This window comes from Zalophus californianus, chromosome 4, assembly GCF_009762305.2.
Source record: "Zalophus californianus isolate mZalCal1 chromosome 4, mZalCal1.pri.v2, whole genome shotgun sequence".
Lineage (NCBI taxonomy): Eukaryota > Metazoa > Chordata > Mammalia > Carnivora > Otariidae > Zalophus > Zalophus californianus.
In genome coordinates this window covers 174552120-174579377 of record NC_045598.1, presented here as the reverse complement: position 1 = coordinate 174579377, position 27258 = coordinate 174552120, and the positions used below count along the sequence as shown (strand labels likewise).

Genomic DNA, 27258 nt, shown 5'->3' with positions numbered 1-27258 from the left:
AAACACAGCTAAATGCTTTCTCTGAAATCAACTTCAGGTGTCTTCTGTGCTAAATTTGATGGCCTCCATGATGTCAAACTTCTTTCCTTTCACAGGTTATTCCAAATCGGGGAACAGCTCGTGTTCCATGGTGACGAGGATGTTATAGTCAGCACTTATAAAAGCATGAGTCTGTCTGTACCACCAAAAACTGCTAGACATTAAAAAGTCTGGCAGAACCTACCTCTGTGACAGAGTAGCCATCCACTTGGCCTTTCTCTGACTGCACCTTTCAGATGCACTTAGTGCTAACGTGAGGCAATGTTCAAACACTCAGTCAACGGGGACTGAAAGGAACTAATCAAAAACCAATCTTTCTAGGTGATTCTCAAATGAGTCAACATCAGTTTATCAATGAGAGTAAAGACTATAATAATGCATAATGCATTCCTATTTTCCTACAGTGACAGGAAACCACTACCAGCCCTGTCCTCCAGAAATCATTTCCTTGTCAAAACCTTTCCAACTGTAAAACTAGTATTTTATTTGTTATAGTAGCAATTAGACAAACCAGAATTAGTATTTCATTACTTTTTGGCTGTCTTTCCAAACTTAAAATAGAAATCATGTATGCACATGGTTCAAGATCCATTATTAAAGAATCACAAATAAAGGTCAGGACACACTACAGCATGATAACCTGTCAGGATTCAACACTGATATGAGAGAGTATTTTTGTCATGAGCCCCTATCATCACTCAGTAGTAAAGAGCAAAGTCATTCCCTGGAAATTTTTGACATTTTATATTTGATTACACAAATATTAAATATCTTAGTATGATAAAAGATACCAATGAACAAGAACAAGAGCTGAAAGATAAGCCAGAAAACATACTTGTAACACATAACCTAAATATAGTAAGTGCTACAAACTGGTAAGAAATCTAACCTAGAGGAGAAAAGCTCCACTGTGTTCAACGATGTTAACCACATCACTACTACAGCAAAAAAATTATAAGCAACCTAAATAACCAGCAATAGGGGAACGTTTTAATAAAACTGATAACAACCACAAGGAAATACACAAGGGCTTTAATATCGGTTTAACTTGGGGAATGGGTGAAGGAGGAAGGGAGGAGTAGATAAAGACAAAAAAGACAACAGTGACACGAAAAAATAAGACAGGCCCATGGGGTGAAAATATCAGAGATGACAGGACTGAACATCTGTAAAACCAGTTACGCACTGAACACAGACAAAAAGGACACAAATCTATAAAATCATTGAACTGATTCAGGATGTGAGAAATTTATTTCAGACTTCCATTATTTTAACATCGCATGGACAACAACACGAAGATAAAAACAAGGGATTTAAGTAAAACAAACTGCAATGTGTTACAACATAACAAAGGAGAAATGTCTTTCTTTGAAAAATTCTAGTATCATAGATCTTAGAATGATATGTATCTAATTTATTAGGGTGACATATGCAATGCCCAACACCTAGTAACCGCTCAAAAACAGTGGAAAATATAAGCACATACTTACCTGCTATACAACTGTCATCAGATATTGGTACATCCAGATAAATAAATCCTTTGTTATATAAGCCTACAGAAGCAAAAGTACTTGTTTTAGATGGAATACTAAACAACAGTAAATATAAAATAAAACAAAACAGATTCCTGATTTTCTGTAAAGATTCTTACAACTGAATGCTAGGTGAAGGAGAAAAAAAGTAAACAGAAGAGGAAAAGAAAGTTTTCAAATCTGTTTTCTTCGTATGCTCAGAACTACAAAAATTTCCTTATGACTCATTTGTATAAATTTCTAGTGTATGTGAATAACTGAGTAACAGCCACACTGGGAAACAATGGACTAAAGTCACAGTTCAAACAATAACATGCCTTAGGAAACAGTACTATGTGTATCTAATTGATAAAAATTGCTATTGATTGTTGATGGTGTAAAACAAGTTTTTATGTTGACAAAAGACCATTTCTACTAACCACTTACTATGTACTACATTGTAATCTACTGATCCAGAGAGCTGAGGGCCCGCATCAATGATCTTATCAATAGCGCATTTCTCAGGCAAAGTGCATATCTAAGAAAAGCAAAATATTTTCAATTAAGTTCGATCCAAATTAATTCATAAGTCTCCTGAAATCTTCATGTTTAAATCAATGATTATTATGATTATATATTATTACATTTTATATTGTATGTTATCCATGATTATGATTATTATGTGTCATTAACTAAATGTACCACATATATTTTTCTTTTATCATTCTCGAATTCAAAGGAAAAAGCTATGTACATAACCGTCAATTAAGGTACCATAATATGCTACCAACAGAATGGAGGACAAAGTAATTGTAAGTACCAATATTTGCTGTTAAGTATTAAGTGTTACCTAATAAACACTAATATTTAATCATCTTCTCTGAATGGGAATCAGATACATTTGCTGACTCTGAATCTCTCAGAGCAGAAGTTTATTCAGACCCCACATGGGTATCATCAGTGACAGGAAGTTCGCTATCTCATGACACAGTCTGACAGCTCTGTTAGGAAGTTCCTACACTGAAGCAAAATTTCTAAGCCTTCCGCTCACGGGATTTAATCTGTCTTCCGAAGTAAAATAAAATGCAAACTAAAAAAAAGTCCCCATGCTCACTTTCATTCCTTCAGCCACACAAAGACGTGACCTGGTCTCTGGGCCGGCTGGTCACTGCTCCACCCCTTTTCCTCTAAATCAGCATTTCTTCTACCACGCAGAGGCTTATCTCCAATGTGGTCTGACCACTGGGACTATCATTTCCCTTGATCCTGGCCCTCTGCCCCATCAAAGCACCTCCCTCTTTGGTACAGCACTTCGGCAGAGCGACTAGGAGCACCACTCCCATAGCAAACTGAAGGAGGTTAAAATCCTGGACCTTTACCACCACTGTGACTTGAACCATTACTTCATTTCTCTGTGCTCACTTGCCTTATATGCGAAATGGAATACAAGACACACCCTGGGGGCTGTTATGAGAATCAAATGAGACAATATAAAAGGTGCGGGGAAGAGAGCCTGGTGCACCTAACATGCAGCAAGTGCTCCAGAAGTGCCGGCCAGTATCATGGCTGCTAGCTGCTGCATCACATCACTTGAGATAAAACTTCTATCTAATCGAAGTCCCCAGATTACTGTACATGAACCAAGTCAAGTCTCCCTCATTATTTTATTTTTAAAGATGTACTTATTTGAGAGAGAGAGAGAGAGAGAGAGAGAACGTGCATGCATGCACACACAAGGGGGAGAGGGGCAAAGGAAGAGGGAGAGAGAATCTCAAGCAGACTCTCTGCTGAGTGTGGAGCCTGATGTAGGGCTCAATCTCACAACCCTGAGATCACGACCTGTGCCGAAATCATGAGTTGGACGCTTAACCGATGGAGCCACCCAGGTGCACCTCCCTCATTATTAAAGAGTATCTTCAAAACCCACCAATATTCTAACCTATTATGGTCATTTAAAATTTTGAACCTATGCTTAATTTTCTTCAGGAAAACCAAATAGTGTTACTTTTAGAAAAATTAGAGAACTATAATTAAAAATTATAAGATAATTTAAAAAATAAAAATCCTATGTTTAATTTCTGAAGGTATACACCTTTATGTCATCTTCTGTGATATATCCAGCCTGCACCACCCACCACGCCTCTATGGCAATCTCCACCGGCTTCACTGGTAGAAGATCACGAGCTGTTTTCCTTCGGAAAAATTTCTGCAATGGTACAAACATTTGAGATTTGCAATCAACCTGAAATCACTACTTTTAATGATCATAGTAATAAGACTGTTTCTCACAGGCTAAATAAATCTTTTTAAATTCTGCTTCAAAAATCTGAAGAATTTTAGATAATACTGAATAAAGAAAGTCATTCTTCAATTATTTCAAAGTAAATTACTTCAAAACACTAATCATCAAGTCTGGATCTAAATCCAGAAACTCAAAGGAAATCTAAGAGGTAAAAATGAATTTGGAGACTGTGTCCTTATTTCACCCATCCAGTGAATGCTGGGAGTGGAATGAGCAAGTAAAAAGACCAACAAAGTTAATTTTTAAAAAGAAATGTTTTATTCCTTAAATATTTTAATTCAATAATCGCACATGCATAGCCTAGAGCCTAAGGAGGAGTTGTTTTGGATTATTTCTGTATGAAGCATATTTCTTGATCAAAGAAATTACAATTCATTATTTCTCCCACTTAAAACAATCAGAACGCGTGATAACAAGGAAGAAACGAGAAAGGGAGGGCAACAACTAACTTACTTTTGATGACCGACACTGATTCATCAGATCAATGTACTGGTTTCTTCCTATGCCAAGAAGCCTTAGACCTGAAAGAAAGAGCCTTCCCTTTAAAAACATTTAATGTATCTCAGTATCAGTACACCCAGGTCTTTTAGGAAAAAACCCTTGGCTTCTGTTCATCTCTGATGACTGATTAACAATCAATATTAAATTAAAAGGAATTCTTCAAACGAATAAAAGAAAACCAAACTGGGAAAGATGAACTCAAGTTGACACCTCTGACAATGTCACATGGGAAAATCTTTAAAAAGCAGAAACCCTCCCAATATTGGGAAGTCGAAGTGTACTTCTCAGCAAAAGTTTCTCCTTACACAAGAGAACGGTGTCACATGTCAAATATATACTTCCTTAAGATAAGCATAATAAAGCAAATTATATTAGTAACAACTGTGTATCATGCTGCAAAACCATCGTGTACAAATTTTCTTCCCTTGTTTGGTACACAACACAGCCCAAGTATTAGAAGGAACTTCAGCTTCTAGAAATATATAGTCTCATTTTTCTCATTTTACCCCCAAAATATTCCTCTGTTACACATTTAGACTAGACCTTATACTTGACTTGCATCACCTGATAAAATTCCTACCAACAGTGCTGCTTGCTGTTCCCAGGCTTCAAGCGCTTTAGGTTAAAGACACACATGACAATACAAACAACGGCATGCATGCACAAAGACAGACTCTAACCGTTACCTTCAGCATAATTAAATACTTACAGTCAGCAGCAGTAAAATTGGGCAATGAATCATAACTTTTCTCACTGTTCATAATGTCCTTTCAAAAAGAAAACAATTAAAAATTCTAAATGCAAAATGTCCTTAGATAAATAACACGTGAATAAATATGTATTGTGATAGCCAAACAGAATAATAACAATTATTGTCCGAAGCACTGAGATTAAAGTGTGCAACCTAACGCATGCATGCCACATTGTGGTACTTGATACGTGGTCCCAACCTAGTAACTGATGATCAGACCTTCAGGTCAGGGTTTCTCACAGCACTCTCCGTGAATCCCAAACATCTGCCCTGTAACTTTCTGCCCTCTGGAAGCAAAGCAAGGAACACCTCTTTTAGAGCTCCAGGTTCCTGCCTCTCCACCCCTCATGCCTGATCCTAGATTCATGCCCTACAAGAGGGGCATGATGTATCACGGTTCCATCAACAGGCATCTGAGACACGCACTACCAACAAAGACTGTAACCACTTAGTCATCTTTGCTCCTACGAGACCCAACCACCAGCACCGTTGAACTCAGTATCCAGCTTCTTCCATTCCCATCTGTTTCTCCAATAACAAACCAACTGTTTACTGTGGGCATAGGGCCTATTTTCAACCCAGGAGCTACACCCAATGGTATAAGAACAGAAACCAGAGAGCAGCAACCACATGGATGTAACAAAGCTGGTGAAGGGGGAAAAAACCTTCCCCTATTATCTCTCCTAAACCTTGTGGTCAATACCGGCAAAATAATCAAAGAGACTGCCACAATTATTCTACTTACTGATTAGCTGCCACCTTCATTCTGCTGCCCTGGTTCTAGGGAAAAGGGACTGACAGAAACCAGGGCTGTCAGGCCTTGAGCTTTACGCTAATCTTTCTGCCCAAACAGGGACACAGAGATGCGGGAGACACAGGACGGCCTAAGTGCTTGTGAAGGGGCTCAGGGAGAAAAGCAAAGGGAGCTCCTGCAAAGGAAGCCACGTCAGAAAGTGATGCCACTGTTCCTGCACGCTCCCAACTCCTTCAGCTCTAGGCCCCCTGCTCTGGAAGCGGCAAGTGGGCCCAAAACAGCAGCGCCCGAATAAAGTTAAGTAGCAGCTGAGTACTAGAAAAACACTGCCAACCTTCACACACAGCTCACTTAGAAACAGTATACTTAAAGTTACTCGACACAGGCCTAAAAACCGCCTTTGGAAAAACACTAACACCCAAAAGTTAATAAAAATGGCAAGGAATTAGCAGCCAGGACTACAGATGTTTCTCTTTTTCTAACACACATGTGTTGAATGTTGGGTTTATAATCATTTATTCGTTCTCTAGTCAGAGAACAGTTAAACTTAAGCATTAAGTTTCTCTGAACGTAATGTTCAATTCTGTCACCCACATCTTCAACCTTATTCATGTGTTAAAAGCAGTCGGTTTTATAGAGACTCTGCTAACATACATGACTGACTAATGCCACAAGAGCATGGAAGAAAAACAGGTACCTTTCCACCGTGAAAGCCTGGACAACAACAACTCCCTGTACAGTGTGGATGACACAGTCAGCTTATAACCAACACTCCCTTTTCCACTGTAAACTCAGAAACAATGCCCACTGGGGCTGAGAAGGGCACAGCCGGTCATTATTGGCTTCGTCATTGACGACACGTAGTCCCGTCCCATTCCCAATGGCCCACGTACACGTAAACTCACCTCCATGATCCCAGTATAATATGAAAACGGTGTTATCCTCAGGCCCTTTACCATTATATCTGACAGATGGTAAGGGTACAGCATGAGATGATCACGACTGTACTTTAGTAATTCCTCATAGTATTTGCGTTCATCTTTCTTGACATGTTTAACTGGGGAAAGAGAAATTTTCCACTATCAGGTGTCTTACAGTTACATATAATTATAAATGCAGTAAGAACTACTTTACAAACCAACATTAATTAAAAATAAAAGCACAGTAGTTGGAAGAGAACAAACAAAACGATCTAAGTTGGAACAAAGAAACAATTATGCCACAAAAAAAAACAGACTTCAGGGTACACAAGCGGAATCTGTAACAGGACAGATAAGTAGGGAAAGAATTCTTACCAAATCAGAAAGCCAAGAAAGCAATCGTGGAATGTCCTCTCCAAAAGACGCAAAACGCAAGCTAGAATTCATCAAATCCCTTACTATATTACAAGAGAGTCAAACTGAATGGTAGTTTTCAATGAATCAAGCCTATTTCAAAAAATCATTTGAGAGTTTTTGTTTTTTAAATGTAAAAAGGCCTCTGACTTCCATGAAATACATTTAAATAAAAAAACTATCTCTGAACTACTGTGCTTAAACTGATAGTAACACAGGGACAGGAAGACTAGCAGGGCAATAGAACAGACTAATCAGTCATCTGACAAATAAAATGCAAATACATTTAAAGAGAAAGCTAAAAAAAAACCATAGAACCAACTATGCTTAAAATGTGTTCTAATTATTACAGAGTTTTCATTAAACTTATATTTGGAAAATTTATGGAAAAAAACCCCACAAAATTCAAAATCAAAAACTACTAAAAACTAATGTACTTCTTCTTTTCTGGCTTATTTTCTTACCTAAAGTGAAAAAAGTACATCTGAATTGAGATTAATATTCTATAGGTAAAATGAATCTACAAATGATACTCCAAAAAAAATAATAATTTGAATCAGATTTAGAAAGAAAAATCTACTTGCTAATACAAATTGTTGTTAGGTGGGATGGCTCAGTACAGAGCTTCTTAAATGTCTATATGGAATAATTTCAGTACTATGAAATATGCATTGAAAAGATAGGACAGAGTAATGAAAACGGTAAACAGCAATAGTCGTTTCCACCTTGATGTAAAAATGTCTCTACTTACCTAAGTTGTTTCTATATCGTAATTGATTGCGGATACTGTACAGGACAACCTGCTTTTCATATTCCCTCTGTGAATTTCCAAGACTCTAAAAAACAAAAGTACTTTTTCCTCATACAGTTTCAAAACCATGCCCCCTAATTTTATCCTAATACCTCTAATTTCCAGAACAAAGAATATTTTCTTAAATGTTATTATACTAATTTTCATGCTATACTATTGAGCAAAAATTCAGTGTGTTCATTTTCAATTTGCCTTTCTAAAAGGACTTACTGAAATTACCTAAAGTATTTAATATCAAATAAAAGAGCAATCTGAGAGCATAACTTCATTAAGTGAACAAAAAACTAAGTTCTACTTAAAAAGATTTCCTTCTTGACTGTTCCTAATTTTTGTACGTTGAATGGATGGATGGATGGATGAATGGATGGTTTCTTGCACTTACATTTTTTTTTTTTAATTTCAGAGCGACAACTAAAGACAGATCTCTGTCTGCTAATTATTTACATCTGAAGACTATGATTACTAAAAATTAACACTTCTGGAGAATGTACATTTCAAATGTACGTCTAAATGATGACTTTTTTTTTAAGATTTATTTATTTATTTGAGAGAGTATGAACACACATGCAAGTATGGGGAGGAGAAGGTGAGGGAGAGCCCCAGTAAGATGACTTCTTAAAAACATCAGCTCCTTATGGTTTTGTTAAAAAACATATAGACAGTTTTAGAATTCTGATACATTTTTTAATTAGCAAAAACCTTTCTAGCTGTGCTTTGGTGTTTTAAATTCAAAACTGGGCTCTCATAAAAGCAAAGAAGAAGTATGTCTGATTATAGGCAACATTATATTCAATGTGCAACCATAAACTGAATTTAACATGACTGCTCTCCCCCTTCTAATTACTAGGCATGATCTTTCCAACATGCTGTAATGTAAAATTAGACATCTTAGGAAACTAATGGCAGAAAGATCAGAGGATTCAGTTATTATACCTCCTACTCACAGGTCTGAAAGGCAAGGTAAATGTTCGTACACATACTCTCACCGAAGGCAATCTTCACAAGACAGGTAAGACTCACACTTGAATAAACTGACACATAACCGGACCCACTGGTGGGATATATTTTAACAAAAAAGTGATGATGTGAGAAAACGAAAATCTTTCTTCCTGCATCTGAATTAATTAGTCTGTTACAGGTTAAACTATGACCCACACTACTGCCAGAATATATGTGCTTTTATTTTTTTCATCCATTTTAACATTTCCAGTGGTTAGGAGCGAAGTTCATCATAGAGAAACTACTCTATCCTCTATGCAGCACCAAAGCCTGGGTCAGTAGCCAAGATGTTGAGGGGAATTAATATACTGGGCTTGCTGTAAAACTTGTAAAGGGTTTTCTCTAGCTTTGCTGCCAGATAAGTCTCTTTCTCAAGGAACACAATACACACACGCACACAGCACACGATTTTGCTAGAACCTGAGCAACTTCCACACTTGAGGTTTTGCTCTTCTGTTTTAAAATAAATCTCTTACTTTATCCCAACTAACCTCATGCCTGGGAACTCCAGAACAAAAAGTATAATCAAGCCACTCATACAAAATATAAGAGCCTGTTATGTGTAAGCCAGTTAGAGAATGCAACGTCTAAACATCTAAGCCTTTGTGCCAGGAATTAAGTAATGACTGGCCCTGATCAATCAATACATATGTGTCCCCGCAAATATCTAAAAACTGTATTAGTTGATTTTGTTCTTCACTACCCATATACATAAAATATAATTGCTTTGTTCACAAAGATTCTTTGGCTGCTCTCCCACTCCTACCCCAAATTTCCCACCATTCACATTTTGAAACACTGTTACCACTACAGGAGGCAAACTAAAAGAAGGGTCATTTTACTCTGGGAGGAGCTGACCCTTCAGAAATACTGACCAGGTCTGACAAATGAAGCAGAGCTGCATATAAAAGGCACTATTAACAGATGCAGATACACAGGTGCTGGCTGTGAAACACCCACTGTGCATCAGATTAAGCTAACAGCAGAACGAATTTTTTTCTAAAGACTTTGCTCCTACAAACCCCAATCACAGCCCCCCACAAAAAAGATACGCACAATTTTTTAACTGACCTTTCTTAGATGATACAGAACCTCATCATGAGACTTTCCTTAAAATAACTATGAACTGTTTTTGAATAATGCATACAGAAAAACCTTGAAATAATGGCCTCATCTACAACTTTTAATGTATTTTTTTAAAGTCTTGCATAGCCCATATCACATAAAAACATTTCATCTCACCCAATAAAAGCTACTGGTTTTACGTACATTTTGTAAAAATCTGAAATCCCCTTCCCGCTTTATACTTCTAAAAAAAAAAATCTGAATTCACCTTCCCCCAGTTTTCAGAAGTGGCAAATGAGTCATTTCCAAATTAAAGTCATCAAAGCTTACTGGAAACTCTATCAAAGTATTTAATATCTGTAATGGCAAAAAACAAATTCTTTCCATACAAGAACTATTTCCCACTTTTAAAGTGACTGAGCTTTAGTCCTGGAAAAATACCTCTGACTGATACCATCACTCATTCGCTCCAAAAATATTTACTAAAAGCCAACCATGTGATAGGTGCTCAGAATACAAAAGCAAAACAAGTAATGTAAGCAGCAAATGCAACACAGTGGGGTTAAGTGCTATGGATGAGAAACAGTGCCGCGGAGGGTCAGGTTCTCCAGATCTATAGGAGACAGGCAGTACAGGATTGAAATGGCCTTTTAGAAATCTCACCCCAGTGTAGTGTGAGGAATCAATGTGAGGGAGTCCTACACTGAGGAAGAGAGACCAGATAGAAAGCTGATGTAGCAACTGAAGGTGGAGCTTGACCTGGGCAAAGAGTAGTAAGGCTAGATAAAGTGCAAGGAGGTAACTTGTACAGATGGGTTTTCCAAAACCTTCTACAAGTGGAAGCTTATCCTAAGCTAAAACAGCTATTTTTTAAGTGATCTTACCAAAACAAATTTTAATTTAATGTCACATTCCTACCTAATTATAATACTGATCTGTGATTATTTTTAATAGTCTTGACTAAGTATTAGATATGCTTTTGCCAATACTGAGATCAATTATTCATGCTTAACATAATTGAATCATCCATCTTTCTTCCATTATGCTACATTTATTTTTGTGAAAGGAAAAGTAGAGAAAAGATGGAAACCAAGAAAAGGGCTGTTGGGTCTTCCAGTTGTCTTTGGATACGCCACAAAACCCTAAAGCACAAAAGTACCAAAGCCCTCATTCAAGCTTAACAAGAGAAACTTACTCTTTCAAGTTTAGAGCTTTGTCCCTCCAAGTCAAGATAAATGTCACATGGGCAGCCACTGACAACCAAGAATTCTTAGTTCCTTTATCTTTCTACTTTCTTGTTTGTTGGGTATCTTACAGTGAAAGCACTTTCCTTGCCACGTGATGCAACGCAAGAACCTTAAATGATTCATTTCCCAGTACTACGCCCCCATGCTGAGTGAGGAAGCAAACTAATAACCCTATACCATTACCACCACCATCCCAAATTTTCCAAATATAGCTGCCCAGCACCAATGGAAAACAGAATTTCACTCTCAACCAAGTAGAAAGGGAGGAACTTGAAGATCAATCTATGGCCAGAGAAAACAGCGCCTTATATGCAGCATGTATCACTATCTTCATAAGATTCAACACCACCTGCCATATTCAGTACTTGTTCATTTACTTGTTTACTGTCTTTCTTTACTAAAATGTAATCTCCCTGAAGGCAGGGTCTCTATTTTGTTGACTTGTGCAAACTACAAGCACCTAGAACAAGGCATAGCATGCAGGTGTTCAATTAATATTTGTTGAGCAATTGAGTAAAAATGACACTCAAGCAGTTGAGAATTAACCCTCAAGAAAAAAACAAAAACTCCCGTCACTCTCTTGTTGAAACATCTCTGGTAAACCTATCCTGCCTAGAGGATACAGTCCAACCATCAAAGTAGGAAAGCCCCTTCAAAATCTGGCCCTGCCTGCTTTTCCAGCCTTACCTGCTACCAACCAACCTCCACTCACTCACAAAATCCCACCTCCAAACACCAATATACCCACACCTCCACCTGCCGTGATACTAAGTTGCTAGCTACTCTCAACACGCTCTTTCACTCGTCCAAGCCCTTAAAATAACTTTCCCTCTCCCCGGAAAATCTTACTCCCTTTTATCTCTCATGCGTCCTTTAAGGCCCAATTTCAATGCCTCCTCCACACGGGCTCCAGACACTCCCCGGACAATTTCTTACTCCTCTGTGTGCCCACATATACTACAATGCAAGTACATGTGAGCGGCTATCATCCTGTAACGTATTCATTTGTTTCTCGTCTATTCCCCACCATCCTGAAGTTCTGGAGGTCAAGCGCCGTGTTAAATAGGTTTCGCAAGCACCTGGTTTTAAACGAGGCTACGGGCAAAGGTGCCAAGCGAGTCCATCCCATTTAGCAACGGCCCCATCCTGCCCCTGTGACCCCAGAGCCGTCCCCTTCGAACCCCTGACCTGCGGGACGATTTCCCAGAGACCGCGGCGGGGGAAGGGCAGGAGTCAGCCGCCAGTGGCAGCGCCGGCCCCGCGGGCAAGGTGAGCAGGTGATGGCAGGGCGGAGCCCCGACCCCAGGTTCCGGCCGTACCTGCCTCACGTTGGCCGGCAACTTGCTCCAGGGGTAGTTGTGCCGGATGTGGAACTCCACGTCTATGTTCATGATGCCGGGAGCCCGGCAACGGCCGTGACCACAGCTGGAACGACGCCTCCCGCTTGCCCGCCCTCGGCCTATCGGGGAGCCCGCGGGAGGCCCCGCGCCTCACACTGCGGAAGGCCGGGGCTGCCCCATGGCCAGGGCTCCCGACAGCTCGGCGCTGCCGGGCCACGGGGCACAGGAGCAGCGGAGATCCGGTAAGGAGGGCCTCTGCAGCTTCAAGTTTCTTCCTAGTTTCGGCCCGCCGGAAATGGCTTTGGGGTTGCGTCACTTCCGCCCGCTGGCGCGAGGCTGGAGGGGCGGGACACCGACTGGCCTCCTGCCCCGCCCCCAGAGTGTAGGGGGCGGGGCAAGAAGGTGGTGAGGCGAAGCGCCGGGTAACCGCCCCCTGCCCACGCGTTGGGCTCCTCCTGTCAGTCTCTGGGTGAAGAAAGATAAATTCTTGGGTCTGCATTGCCATTGTTGGATGTCCCAGTTTTCTCCAGTGTCAGGCTCCGGAGTAAGTTGTCTAGGAATGATGGGCTTGGGGAGGAAGTCATAGGTGGCTTCAAATAGTGGAAGAGAAATGAGCCCTCCTCCCAAAGTCAACCCTGAAGAATCTCTCCCATCAGTGGGGTTGGAGAAACTGGACATCTACAAGCAAAAGAATGAAATTGGACCACTATCTTACACCATACACAAAAATAAATTCAAAATTGATTAAAGACTGTAACACCTGAAACCAAAAATGCCTAGGAGAAAATATAGGCAGTAAGGTCTTTGACGTCAGTCTTAGCAGAATTTTTTGGACCAGTCTCTTCAGGCGAGGGCAACAAAAGCTAAAATAAGCAAATGGAATTACATCCAACTAAAAGCTTCTGCACAGCAAAGGAAACCATCAACAAAATGAAAAGGCAGCCTACTGAATGGGAAAAGACATTTGCAAATCACACATCCAATAAAGGGTTAATATCCAAAATATAGAAAGAACTACAGCTTTGAATTTAAAAAAACAAAAACCTGCGAGAGGGCAGGCACCTGCAGGAAGGCCTTCTGGCTTTGAACAGGGTACCAGCATGTCTGTGCTTCGCTACCTCAGAGCCCTGTCACTGCTGACAGGATTTTTACCAAATGTAAATTGTTGTCTCACCGGCCATTGGAATTCAGAGCCTTCTTAGCTTATTACAATGCCATCTGCAACAAGGAACCAGGCCAGCTCAGCCAAGCTGACAAGGAACCCATCATCGTAGTGACCAGCCTGGTCAACAAGTGTCCATACAGTGGGGTTGTCTGCAGGGCCGGCTACAAGGTCTACTGGAAGAACCCAGTGCTCCCTGACCAGGTCTGTGTGAACTGGAGAAAGTCTGACCTCCCTGCTGGAGTTTGCTCTTGCTCTTTCCCGAGCTGTTGACATAACAGATGACCATTTCAAAAAGCTCTTGAGGTGCAGGGTTTCAGTCAAGAAGATGCCTGGGATATCACTGCTATTTCAGCCTTTTTTCCCCATGTCCAACTGCCTGGCTCATTTTGTCAGTCTTGTTCCCAACAAAGAATTCTATTTGATGGGCAGAACCAGTGATGTCACAGACATCACAAGGGAACCTGCTGCTCCCAAAGTATAAAAGCCTAAACAGAAAGACCAGTGTTAACATTTCAGGCACATTGCATTATAAGGCATCAGTTAGGAAGTAATTTTTTAAACACATCTAGTTAGTGGATTCGGGGAGAAAGTAAATGAATTTGCTCCCTGCCTGCTGGATCAGATAGATCCTAAGTGTTGGGGAGATCCAGGGACATGTGATACCGGGGCATAGGGGAAATGTTTGCTCATTTCAGGGAACCTTTGCCAATGGTTTCCTTGTGTTGTGATCTAAAAGGAACATCAGGGCAAAGAAGTTCAAAGGATGCTTTAGACATTTCTGATGAACTGATATCTGTGAAGTTGAGCGGTTGAAGTTGGAAATTTTTTAGCACTCCAAAATAGTGTTCCATAGGAATTGGTCTATATAGATTGTGATTTGCAGTCAACTCCTTGTTAACATGACATGGTTATATTTAAAGGCTCTCAAAGGCAATGGGTAAATAGGAGCAGTCACAGTTAAAGTTAATCTGTCTTTAGTGCCTGAGTCTCAATGAACTTCCAGTATTTTTTTTTTTTTTTTACTGATGGGTTTTAAAATCATGGCCATCTCAATAGAATTTTAGTCCAAATGTAATTTATCCTTATTTTAGGTTTTAGTAAAAATTATTTGGAATAAGTGAGGACTCACATTTTAAGTAGAAGCATAAGAAAGAAAGAAAAAAACACATAAAAACCTGGCATTACTGAATGGTTCTGTGTGTTATAGCCACCATGGCCTTTTTTGGTTATCTTCTCAAGAATCATGTTCTTTTATCTGACTGAAAGAGGACATGCAAACCTGCAAAATTTACTCTTCCCATTTGGCTTCTCCAGATTCTCTAAATTGTTAGTGAACATTTCTTAATCAGTTTGGGGACTATGGTGTGTTAATTTTGAATTGCCTGAACGGTGAAATCTGATTATCTTGAGGCAGCACGAACTTTCATCACAGAGCTTGTGTTTTTCTGTTGGAACAATAACTTAAGTACCTTGGAATATGTAACCTTTTAAAATTGTTTTATTTTACCTATTAAAAATTAATATAAAATTTTATTAAATTTTTGAATTTTGATAAAAAAATGACAGAGGATCTGAATGGACATTTTTCCAGAGAAGACATACAGATGGCCAACAGACACATGAAAAAAATGCTCTACACCACTCATCATCAGGGAAATGCAAATCAAAACCACAGTGAGCTATCACCTCCCACCTATCAGATGGGCTTTTATCAAAAAGACAAAAAATAACAAGTGTTGGCGAGGATGTGGAGAAAAGGGTACCCTTGGGCACTGTTGGTGGGAGTGTAAATTGGTGCAGCCACTATGGAAAACAGTATGGAGGTTCCTCAAAAAATTAAAAATAGAACTACCATGCAATCCCACAATTCCACTTCTGGGTATTTAACTGAAGAAAATAACAACACTAATTCAAAGAGATATATACACCTCAATGTTTATCGTCATATTATTTACAAGAGCCAAGATATGGAACATTATTCAGCCATAAAAAGGAAGGAAATTTTGCCATTTTGTGACAACATGGATGAAGCTAGAGGGTATTATGCTAAATGAAATAAGTTAGACAGAGAAAGACAAATACCATATAATTTCACTTGTATGTGGAATCTAAAAAAACAAAACAAATGAACAAACAAGACAAAACAGAAACAGACTCATAGATACAGGTAAACAAACTGTTGATTACCAGAGAGAGGAAGTTGGGGGGGTGGACAAAACAGATGAAGGGGATCAAGAGGTACAAAGTTCCAGTCATAAAATAAGTAAGTCAGTGGGATATAATGTACAGTATAGGGAATATAGTCAACAATATTGTAAGAACTTTGTATTGTAACAAATGGTAACTAGACTTATTGGGGATTGTTTTGTAATATATAAAAATATTGAGTCACTGTGATGTACACCTGAAACTAATAAGCTATTGTACATCAATTATACTTCAGTAGAAAAAAACTTAATCTAGAGGTGCCTGGGTGGCTCAGTTCGTTAAGCGTCTGCCTTCGGCTCAGGTCATGATCTCAGGGTCCTGGGATCGAGCCCCACATCAGGCTCTCTGCTCAGTGCGGGTCTGCTTCTCTCACTCTCCCTCTGTGCTTTCCCTCTGTCTCTCTCTCAAATAAAATCTTTATTTAAAAAAATAAAAAACAATCTAATTATAATTACATTAAAATTTCTTAACTTTCTAGTCTTATGGCCCACTTCCATTGTTAGAAACAAGCAAAAAAAAAAAAAGAGAGAGAGAGAGAAATATTATCTTTTCTTAAAGTCTTTTAGAATGTCCAGATTTCTTCATCTGCATATATTGGGAACTCCTCATGGGTATGACAAGTAATGCTAAATATAAATCCCCATATTTTCTTTAATTATAAAAAATTAAATTATACCGTAGCACATGTAATCAATATTTTTTAAATGATATAAACCTTATTCAAGTCTACTGAGAATTTGATCTCTTGGAATTCGTGGAAAAATACTTTAAGAAAGCAAGAGTTCAGGGGGCGCCTGGGTGGTTCAGTTGGTTAAGCGTCTGCCTTCAGCTCAGGTCATGATCCCAGGGTCCTGGGACCGAGCCCCACATCAGGCTCCCTGCTCGGCGGGGAGTCTGCCTCTCCCTCTCCCACTCCCACTGCTTGTGCGCTCTCTCTCTCTCTCTCTGTCAAATAAATAAATAAAATCTTTAAAGAAAGAAAGAGTTCAGAAATAAAACACTTACTTTGAAATAAACCCAGATCTATTACCTATTTAAAAATAAAAATGAAAAATCTCACAGCATTAGACCCCCTTTCCCCGACCAGTCAGTGAAACAGAGGACAAGTAATCTGGCTTAGAGAGAATGTGGGCTCTCCCACGGGCCACATTCTTCACTCCTCCCTTCCACCTCTGTTACGGAGACTGTCCGTTGTGAGCACCACTCCACCTGCGCTTCATTTATTTTGGAGTGGAGAAATATTTCTGTATTCTTCTATGGTGAAAGTTAAAAAGAAAAGAAAAGAAAAAGACTGAAAGACCCAGCTGTCCATCCTCTCTTGCATTACACACTTCAGAAATTTTAAGACATTTGCAATTCCCTAAATATGCCAAATAGAATACGCCCTTTCTTGAATGCTTTCCCCTACTTATCTACCTGGAAAACTTCTCATCCAGACACTGTGACTGGAACACTAAAGAATCAGGAGGTAAGGATGGAGAAGCGGGAAGGGGCAAGAAAAATGTGGGACCGTTTTTCTCTAAGTTAGGGAAATTCTAGGATTTTCTTCTGCAAATGATGGAAAGGAACTGAGAGTTACAAGTCTGTCGTAGAGAGAGGCAGAGGGATCCTCTTCATAGAGCCTGTGAAAGATTGATATTATAACATTTATCTCTAATATCAAAAGTAATATATTTCTGCCATCAGAAGTCAGTCTGTGTTTAGAACATTTCTGGTGTTGAACATTCCAATATCAAGCCACACAACTGAAATGCTGAGCCATTGTGCTAGTTAAAGTGCCCACTAGGGGCTGATCTCACACAACATTTCTATACCTAAAACCTGCAAATTCTTCGCTTCCTCATTTCTATTGACTTTTTAAATTTTTTTAATTTAAATTCAATTAACTAACATATAGTGTATCATTAGTTTCGGAGGTAGAGTTCAGTGATTCATCAGTTGCATATCACACCCAATGCTCATTACATCAAGTGCCCTCCTTAATGCCCATCACTCAGTTAGCCCATCCTCCCTCCAGCAACCCTCAGTTTGTCTCCTAGAGTTCAGCATCTCTTATGGTTTGCCTCCCTCTCTGTTTTTATCTTATTTTATTTTTCCTTCCCTTCCCCTATGTTCATTTGTTTTGTTTCTTAAATTCCACATATGAGTGAAATTATATGGTATTTGTCTTTCTCTGACTGACTTATTTCATTTAGCATAATACCCTCTAGTTGCATCCATGTCATTGCAAATGGCAAGATTTCATCCTTTTTGATGGCCGAGTAATATCCCATCGTGTGTGTGTGTGTGTGTGTGTGTGTGTGTGTGTGTGTACATATATACATATGTATACACACCACGTCTTCTTTATCCATTCAGGTATTGATGGACATCTGGACTCTTTCCATATTTTGGCTAGTATGGACATTGCTGTTACAAACCTTGGGGTGCTCCTTCACTATCCAAACCAATCTCTTAGGCCTTAAAGTCCTTGAAATTCTTTATTTATTGGAGCTTTTTCTCCCATATCTGATAGCACCAAATACTGTCAGTTCTTCCTTGGAAATTGATGCCATTAGGACTGCAGCACAGTAGTCCATCTGAGGTTTGCACAATCTGAAGGTCGCCACTGAGCCTAAAGTTTTCTGCGGTAGGCCAGATAAACAGGGTAAGTCCACTGGCTACAAAGCATAGTTTATCCTTAATTGAAAGTATTTTCATAGCATCCATGATAAGGAGTAAAATCACATTTTGAGTGAATGGAATTTGTGAATTCCATAGTTGCTCTTCAATTCTATTTTGTAAAAGAGGTTGGACTAGCTGAAAAAATAAAGAGGACAAAGGAAGGAGCTTATGAAACCCTATGGAAGTGAGGAGGCATCTTCCCATTTCTTGTCCCCATTACTTCATCAAAGAAGTTCATTTAAGTGTATGGATTAGATACAGAAGAAAATATTTCAATGCCAGATTTTTTTTTAACAGAGAAAAAAGAGGGGCACTTGGGTGGCTCAGTTGGTTAAGCATCTGCCTTCAGCTCAGGTCATGATCCCACGGTCCTGGGATCGAGTCCCGCATCCCTCTCCCTCTCCCTCTGCCACTCCCCCTGCTTGTGCTCTCACCCCCTCTCTCCATCAAATAAATAAGTAAAATCTTAAAAAAACAAAAAACAAAAAACAGAGGGAAGAGGGTAGTCTTAGGAGCATGAGAGTGACCTGAGAAGTTTTTAAGATTGCCAGTGCCTAGACCTCACACCCGATCCATTACATCAGAATTCCTCAGTTGGAACCCAGGTGATTCAAAGCACAGCAAGGTTTGGTAACCACTTATCAGGCCTCCTCGGGCCTCAGGTACTCGATAAGCATTTGCTGGATTTGTAAAATGAGGAGATTGAACAAAGATGACTTCTAATGTACATTCTAACTCTACAACACAGTAATTCCATGGCCAACTAAAATAATTTTTAGTTTATTTTTCATATGCAAAAGAATTACTCCAGTCTGCCCCAGCCTTTTTTTTTTTTTAAGATTTATTTATTTACTTGGGGGGGGGGGGGTCAGAGAAAGAGAGAGGGGGAGAGAGAGAGAATCTTAAGCAGACTCCTTGCTGAGCATGGAGCCTGATATGGGGCTCTATCTCAGGACCCGGAGATCATGACCTGAGCTGGAACAACAGTTAGCCACTTAAGCAACTGAGCCACCCAGGCACCTCTGACTTTTTTTGTAAAGAAATACACAAACATTTATTCCACGTTCATATAGACCAAAGAAATCATTTCTCTACCCCCTTGATAACTGTTGGGAGAGCCCTGAGAGAAATAAAGAATTACACACTATTGGACTAGTGGAAACTATCTGAGTTCATGTTACACATAGGGCATTGGTCCACTGCAGATCTTTTTAGCTTCTTTGGGTGTATTGTCACAGTGGTTTAGAACTTGGCTGAAATGAAATATTTTTTGTTTCCTTCTGCATTATGTCATCCAAATGTTATACCTTTAGCAACACGTAATCTCTTGACTGTCCAACAAGAAATAAGAGTTTATATACTGGTGTAAACTGTGATCAGGGATTAAATGCATATATAGTGGGATTGCTTCATGATCTCTATTAATGACATTTGAGTGAGAGACAGGATACTTTCTTGGCTACAACTACAACTGATCCCAGAACAATGTGAATCAGCTATTTCTTAGCCCAGGTCCTTGTAAAACATTTGTTCTCTCACTTTGCAGAAATGTGCAATTCTCTTTCTTTTAGAATTTGTGAAGATAGAGTTAAATGTGGTTAGTGACATGTCTTCTTAGACTTCGTATAGCCTTAATGCGTAGTGATTTTTTTTCTTTTTCTTTCTTTTTTTCTTTTAAATAGGAAGCCAACTGAACCATGTAACCTGGTAAAAGGTAGGCCTGGGAAAGCAAAAGCCAGGAAAAACTGAATTAAAAAGCCAACATCATCCATTTGCCTTTGAGAAGATAAGGATTATTACAAAGAAGGGCAAAGAGAAAGTCAAGGTTCACCACTGGAAATAAAAAATAGGATTTTTGAGTCTGAGCAAGACAGTCTTGAAAGCCAGGCTTGGTTGAGAAAGGTTTTCTGAATTATTTCAGTTCCCACTGGCGTATCTTGAGGAGAAACAGAGGGAGAAGATGAAATCTTCAAGGTAGAGTATTTGCTGAATAGAAACCATTCCCCCAGTGAAATGATGGTATTTAATCAGGAAGAGCTTGAATTAAGAGCATCTTCATTAGTAGATTTAAAGCCCCACTTCCCACCCCAGTGGGGTGAGGGTATGAGGATGATTAAGTCTAACTTTGAAAACCACATAGCCCCACATTTTCTTTGTCCATATAGTCGTGTATGAACATTTTCAACTCCCAAGCAACTGCCAGCTTTAATCCGAACCACGATTTATTTTCTGCACATGGAACATAAGAAGGAGCAAGACTGAGCTGGAGGGATCGCCCCTCACTATCTGCCTTCCAAGACAGTGTCAGTATCCACATGTTGAGATCCTTGGGTAGCAGACAGCAGGGCCTGTCATGAGGAGACACATGGCAGGTTTCCATGGGCCACTGAGAAAGTGGAATAACTAGGGACCCAAACCGTGACCTACTAAGGGCCTGGATCTAAAGGGAACTATGAGAGTCCTTTGAAGGATTAAGTTCCTGTGGGATTCTTTTAGGCAGACAACCCTGATCCAGGCTAACAGAGGAAAGGGGGCAAGATTGCTTCACAGATTCGATCGATGAAATTAACATGAAAGATTGCAATTAATTCCCAAATGTGAAAGAAACACAGAGCAAGTAACAATTGGGACTAAATAAAATCCCAAAGGAAAATCTCTCACTCTGTAAATAAGGGGAAGAGATAGATGGGAAGACGCCACACCCAGATCTTAACCACCCTCCTGATTCTTGCAGCCCAACAACAGAAATAGAGTTAGCAACTGATTGTGTCTCACTGCCAAATATTGATTTCCAATTCTAGAGAAATACTAATTTAACAAAAGGATACATTCTTTTAAGAAAAATATGCTAAGTGCTTTCTATGTGCAAAGAACTATACTAAGTATTTGGGGATAGAGATGAATAAAGCATGATCCTTTCCCTTAAATGATTTACCATCTTATAGGGTTGAGAATCCAGGTACTTAATTTGTTGGAACATAAAGGAGAATACAATGATGGAGATAAGATGATAAAGGGTCTAGTGGAAGGAAGTGGCTCTTCTGATTAAGGATTCTGGAGGCAATCACCAGAGGAGGTAATGTTTTTGCCTAAGTAGATCCTAAGGGATTGGAGGGGAAGGTGTTTTGGCTGGCAAGGGATGATATGGAAGATACCATGGAGACCAGAGCACATTAAAATAGAAAGGATTGAGTGATGCTCTTGCTAAACCCTTTTGTCAGTGATTTAATGACCAGAAAGCCCCATTTGAGAGAAGAGCTGTCCTTCTTTAGCTCTTCAGTGTTTTATGATATATTCATTATAGCATGATCATAATATTGATCTCTGTATTTAAAATACTAATAAACAAAAAAAAAAAACCCAAAAAGTAAATCAATAAAATATGAATAAACAAATGGACCTAGTTTATAATCTGTCCTATTTTCACAGAGAAGCCCCCTCAAAGAATTCCAAACACCAAGTCAAGGAAAGAAATGTTTAAAGAAATTGAGATCACTTGTAGTTTCCTGCCAAGGATACAGCCACTGGATTCTAGAAAAATAAGAGCTGGTTGCTCATTTTGTAAGTAAAACACAAAGGTTTATCACACGTGGCATTAAAAACAGTAGCTGGTATAAGCTGGTACCATATATTTATTTCTGATATGAGAAACTAGACACACCTGCTATTAACAAAGAATGACATGATACTGTGCAGGAATACGCAGGAGAACATTCCAGAGCTGCTTAGTCATCACATTGCCTCCTGCTGATAATTATTTCTGGGCTCCTCACTGAGAGACTTCAGAATTCTCTAGACCAGAAGTTCTCAGACGGGGGCAACTTTGTCCGCAGGGGACATCTGGCAATTTCTGGAGACATTTTTGGTTGTCACAACTGGAGAAAATGCTACTGGGATCTAGTGGGTAGAGGCCAGGAATGCTGTCCTAAAATGCATAGAACAGCCCCCACCACACACACACACACACACACACACACACACAGAAAGAAATACGTGGCCCAAAATATCAATGATGCCAAAGTTGAGAACTGTCCCCTAGATGACAAACCACTTGGCACAAAAGCAAGTACTCTAAAAGCATTCATCCCCAAATTTCAGATTGTAAATCCCAAGTCAGTTCTGAAGATTTTCAGTGTAATCATTGTACAGGAATCCACATCCACCCTAATGCTATAGTTGTCAGGGAAAGAGTATTCAAATTCTCATTTGACTATTTACTGAGTGACCTCTGGTTATTTAACTATTTGTGCCTTAGGGTCTCCATCTGTAAAATTGGGGAAAATAATAGTAACTATCTCCTAAAGTTGATGTGATGTTTAAGTAAACAAACAAACTTAAAGTGCTTAGAATAGGGTCTGGCCCACAGCACTAAATAATGGTATTTTTTTAAGATCTTATTTATTTGACAGAGAGAGAGAAAGACAGCACAAGCTGGGGGTGGGGGCAGGCAGAGGGAGAGGGAGAAGCAGCCTTGATCAGGGACCCCGATGAGAGGCTCAATCCTAGGACCCCCGGGATCATGACCTGAGAGCTGAAGGCAGATGCTTCACCGCCTGAGCCACCCAGGTGCCCCTAAATAAATGTATTTTTGTATTATTATTATTAATAATTGGCACAAAGAGAAATTTAAAATTTGCGTTTACCTAGACCAATTTCCAAAAGTTTGGTCATTTAAATAATAACCTTATTATTTCCAAGTATCTTCAAAACTACTACTTTCTTGAGTTTTTTTTCTAAATTGTCATGCTTCACATAATAAACTTTTTCTGTCATTCACAGGTTTCGTGTCTTCATCGTATTGTCCTAATACACATAAAATAATGCAAGGCTATCAAAGCAAAGTTTTGTGTGTGTGTTCCACATAAGATCATCTGGGGTGCTCCGCTGGTAGACATACCCACAATTAGAGGGCCGCCCCCTTTCTAGTAGATTTTCCCATTCATTTGGCTCCTGAATGTCTAAACATCTATGGATCTTACTAAGAGGCAGGGCTCTCCTCCCTTCAGCGAAACTATACATGCCAAATATTCTCCTTCTCAGCTGCCTTTGCAGTTAAGGCCGGAGCATGTGCCTTCAGCTTTAATAATCAGACTTGCTCGTGCCTGGGTCTGGATCAACAGCTGGTGACCAAAAGAAGCAGGCACGGTGTGTCCATGTTCTCAGTCTCAACAAGATGCGCTCGCACGGCTATGGGCACATCCAGCCCTAGGAGGCTAAGGTGGCAAAAATGGTCTCACTGGTTCAAGATGACCCAGTATCCCGGGAATGCCCAGAATTGCAAACTCAGATGCTAGAGAAACTACACAAGTAATGTTGACGAGACACAGGAACCCAGTCAGGGGGTGGTGGGGACTGTGCCAGCCTGAACACCCATGCCTCACCTAACATGGGCACCTGCTGCTCAGATCCATGGCAGGATGCGAGCCCGGTGCTACCTGGTCTGATTTTTCAAGAGAAATGGGAATTCAAAATTTTGTGTGAATCTGATGGGCAACCCATTCAAAGTACATGAAAACCCATGGTGGGGGGCAACACTGAGGGGCACATGCCTGTGAGTCAGCTTCAATTGTCAGGCCACCATCTGCCAAGTCCAGCGTCTTCCTAAACACTCTCACCTCTTACTGGCTCCTCAGTGGAAGGTTTATTGGGGGGGAAGTGAAAGTAGCTTCTCTCTACCCCTGCAATATTAGTAAGACTTCAAGTAGCTAATAAGATTAAATAATAATATCATTCTTATTAGTATTATTACTTAATAATTAAGTATTAATAATAGTATTATTAGGTATTACATATTACTTAATAACATTATTACTTAAAATGATTACTTTTAAACATTATTAAGCAGTAGTAATAATAATAAGTAACCAATATTAGGAAGACTTCAAAACTTCTAGATTTTCTACCAGCCTTCCAAGGAGAAAAATCCAGTCCCTGAATATAACATAATTCCATTTCTCTATACTTTTGCTTGTGTTGTTTTATCTTCCTTTATGAACCCCACTTTGCCTGATGAGCCCCTACTTTTCCTTCTAAGCTTTGTTCAAGGGTCACCTCCTTCTGGAAGCCTTTCCTGATTTCCTCTCCCTTTCCTTCTTCCCTTACTCATTCACCTTAGATTAGATCCCCCAGAGCAACAAGAGGTAATATTCCAGAACTTTCAAAGACAGTGTCTTCGCCCCGATTCTCTAGCAAACAAATGGATAAAGCACATGCTAGCACTCTACTGGGGGTACAATCCCAGGACACTAAGAGTGAAGGGGAAACAACATAAGGCAGGAAAGGCCCAAAAGCAAATACAAAGTACTGTGGTCCTGAATGGCCTACAGCTTCTCAAGAAAACAGTGAGTTGCTTAGTCCTGTGTGATGCCTCTCAAGAGGCAGTATGAACCTACTGCACCTCCAAACAGGTACTGGGGGGCGAAGGGGTGAAGCATCTGTTGGCTCCTGCCTGTCTTCAGCCTCCCATTGGCCAAAATCAGAGCTATGAGACAGTGACTCCCCCAAATGAGGAGTGTTGGTGCTTGCCAGGGCTGAGGCTGCCCGAGGGCACGGGGGAGGGGCGCTGCAGTGAGGCTGTTGCAGTTCCCAGCAGGCTGTGGGCACCATGGGCCTGTGTGCCATCACCTCCTCCAGGTCCGTGCTGGTGTTCCCCCACCTCATCTTCTGGGGGTCAGCCAGCATCTTATGCCACGTGGGAGGCCACACCTTTATCATTTATGATGAAGATGCATACACTTTCATCCCCACTGTCCTGATCACCCTGTAGGAGCCCTGCTTTTCCTTATTGGGCTAATGGGTAGCTGTGCCACAATCCCAGAAAGCCGCTGCAGACTTGCCACATTTGTCATCATGTGCTCTTGGTTTTTGTCACAGAAGTTGTTGTCGTGGGTTGGGGATACGTTTACAGAGCAAAGGTGGAACATGAGGGTGATGGCGGCATTCAGACAGTATGGGAGACCTGCCATGGCACGGACACGGATGCTGCTAGCCGGGCGGGGAATTAGGTACAGAGACAGCGGCACTGTTGTGGAGCTCACAGCTACTCCAAACACCAGAGTGTCCGTCTTAGCTGTGCAGAGGGACCGTCAGCAGCTGTCCTGGCAGTCTGGCCCAGCCCCCTGACCTCTCTGCCGAGGGATACGAGGCTCTAGTTGTAAAGAAGCTACAGGAATTCCTGGTGCATCTTGTCTGAGCGGCGCTGGCATTGGCAGCTATCCAGCTGCTGGGTGTGCTGTGTGCACGCATCCGATTATGCCGGAGGAGTCGAGATCCCCCTTAGGAGCTCCTCATCAACCAGTGGAACCTCTGCATAGTCGAAAACGCAAGCCTGAGCTTTTTAGTCTTGTTGTTCTGATTTGAAAGGTGAATTGAGCAGGCCCACTGCTGTTGGTGGCCTCCTGAGTTCATTCAGTTAAAGCACACATACCCAGGTGTTGGACAGAGCAGGTGGCTCTTCATGTGCCCACCTACTTCCCCGCCCACCTATGACTTTCTTTTCCCCTATTCTAGCTGACTCTCCATGTCCCCTAAGATTTTAAGTATGGCGGTCTATGTTCTGGTTTTGGAACCACTTACAGGTAGCATAGTGTGGGAGAATCAAAGGAGGGCTGGAGCCTGCTTCTGTTACCTCCGTGGTGCTGGAGTATCACTGGGTCCTTTCAGTCTTTATGATGGAGAACTCTTGGCCAAAGTTTTCCGGGGGGAGAAGGAGGAAACTAGGTATGGTTAAAGTTAACACCAGATGGTGCCCCTCATCAGTGTCCTTTTAAAAAACATACACTATAGTCCAGTAAGATAACAACTGTACAAAAGCTAAAATAGATTTTAGAATCATACGGTGTGTATCTTGGTTCACCTTCAAAAATCAGGCCAGTCTTTGAAAGTAGTGGTTTTTAATCAAAGTTGGCTTTAGAGTAAGAATATAATGCATGCACTACTGTTTTAAGAAACTTAGTGTGAGTGTGTATATGTTTCTGTGTGATTGAGCCCCTTTAGGTTTAGACTTTTAGGTTTAAGGTAGCCACGAAGACTAGCAAAATAGTATGTAGATGTGATCTCTGTTGTAAAGAGAAAAATCAAAATCCATAAACTCTGTATCACCCCGCAAAAAGAAAAAGATTGAGTGTCCAGGTACACATAAACCTCACAGCAGGACAGCCTCCACATAGCACTTTCCTCACTGTATAAAAATGATGCTTACATGTCTCTTCCACAATTGCGCACTCAGTGACACCAGTAACATCTTCATCACCTTCATCTTTAGCATTTGCACAGTGCTCAGCACCTAGTAGGGAGGGAGGCGAGTTTGCTTTGGTTCAGCAGACATTTATAAAACATCTAGTGCTGTCCAGTGGAATGAAACATAGGGGTGGCTGATGATACCTTTAAATACCAAAACCATGATTCAACTCAGTTACTGTAGCTTTAACAAAAACTTTACATCTTAGTCAGAGTTCTCCAGGAAAACAGAGCTCATAGAAGATATACAGATCACTGACTATTTAATAGAGTTATTGATTGATTGATTGAGTGTATTAATTGGCTCACACAGGTGGCCAAGATGTCCC

General features: G+C 40.3%; 1 protein-coding gene and 1 pseudogene across 3 annotated transcripts in view; one reads left to right on the top strand and one right to left on the bottom strand.

The window, feature by feature from the left end:
* The window catches only part of FAM91A1 (family with sequence similarity 91 member A1), a 43164-nt gene extending 30229 nt beyond the window's left edge, over positions 1-12935 (bottom strand). For 2 of the 3 annotated variants that reach the window (XM_027605634.2, XM_027605614.2), the window contains exons 1-8: positions 12634-12705; positions 7944-8028; positions 6764-6915; positions 5063-5120; positions 4306-4373; positions 3643-3756; positions 1998-2088; positions 1530-1592 (exon numbers count right to left, since the gene is read on the bottom strand). In XM_027605634.2, coding sequence (XP_027461435.1) covers positions 1530-1592; positions 1998-2088; positions 3643-3756; positions 4306-4373; positions 5063-5120; positions 6764-6915; positions 7944-8028; positions 12634-12705 — 703 coding nt within the window. Of the gene's footprint in view, positions 1-1529; positions 1593-1997; positions 2089-3642; positions 3757-4305; positions 4374-5062; positions 5121-6763; positions 6916-7943; positions 8029-12633 lie in introns of all 3 variants that reach the window. The other variant, XM_027605623.2, reaches the window with a different exon arrangement.
* Positions 12936-25295: 12360 nt separating this feature from the next.
* LOC113925384 lies at positions 25296-26045 on the top strand (annotated as a pseudogene).
* The last annotated feature ends 1213 nt before the right edge of the window (positions 26046-27258 follow it).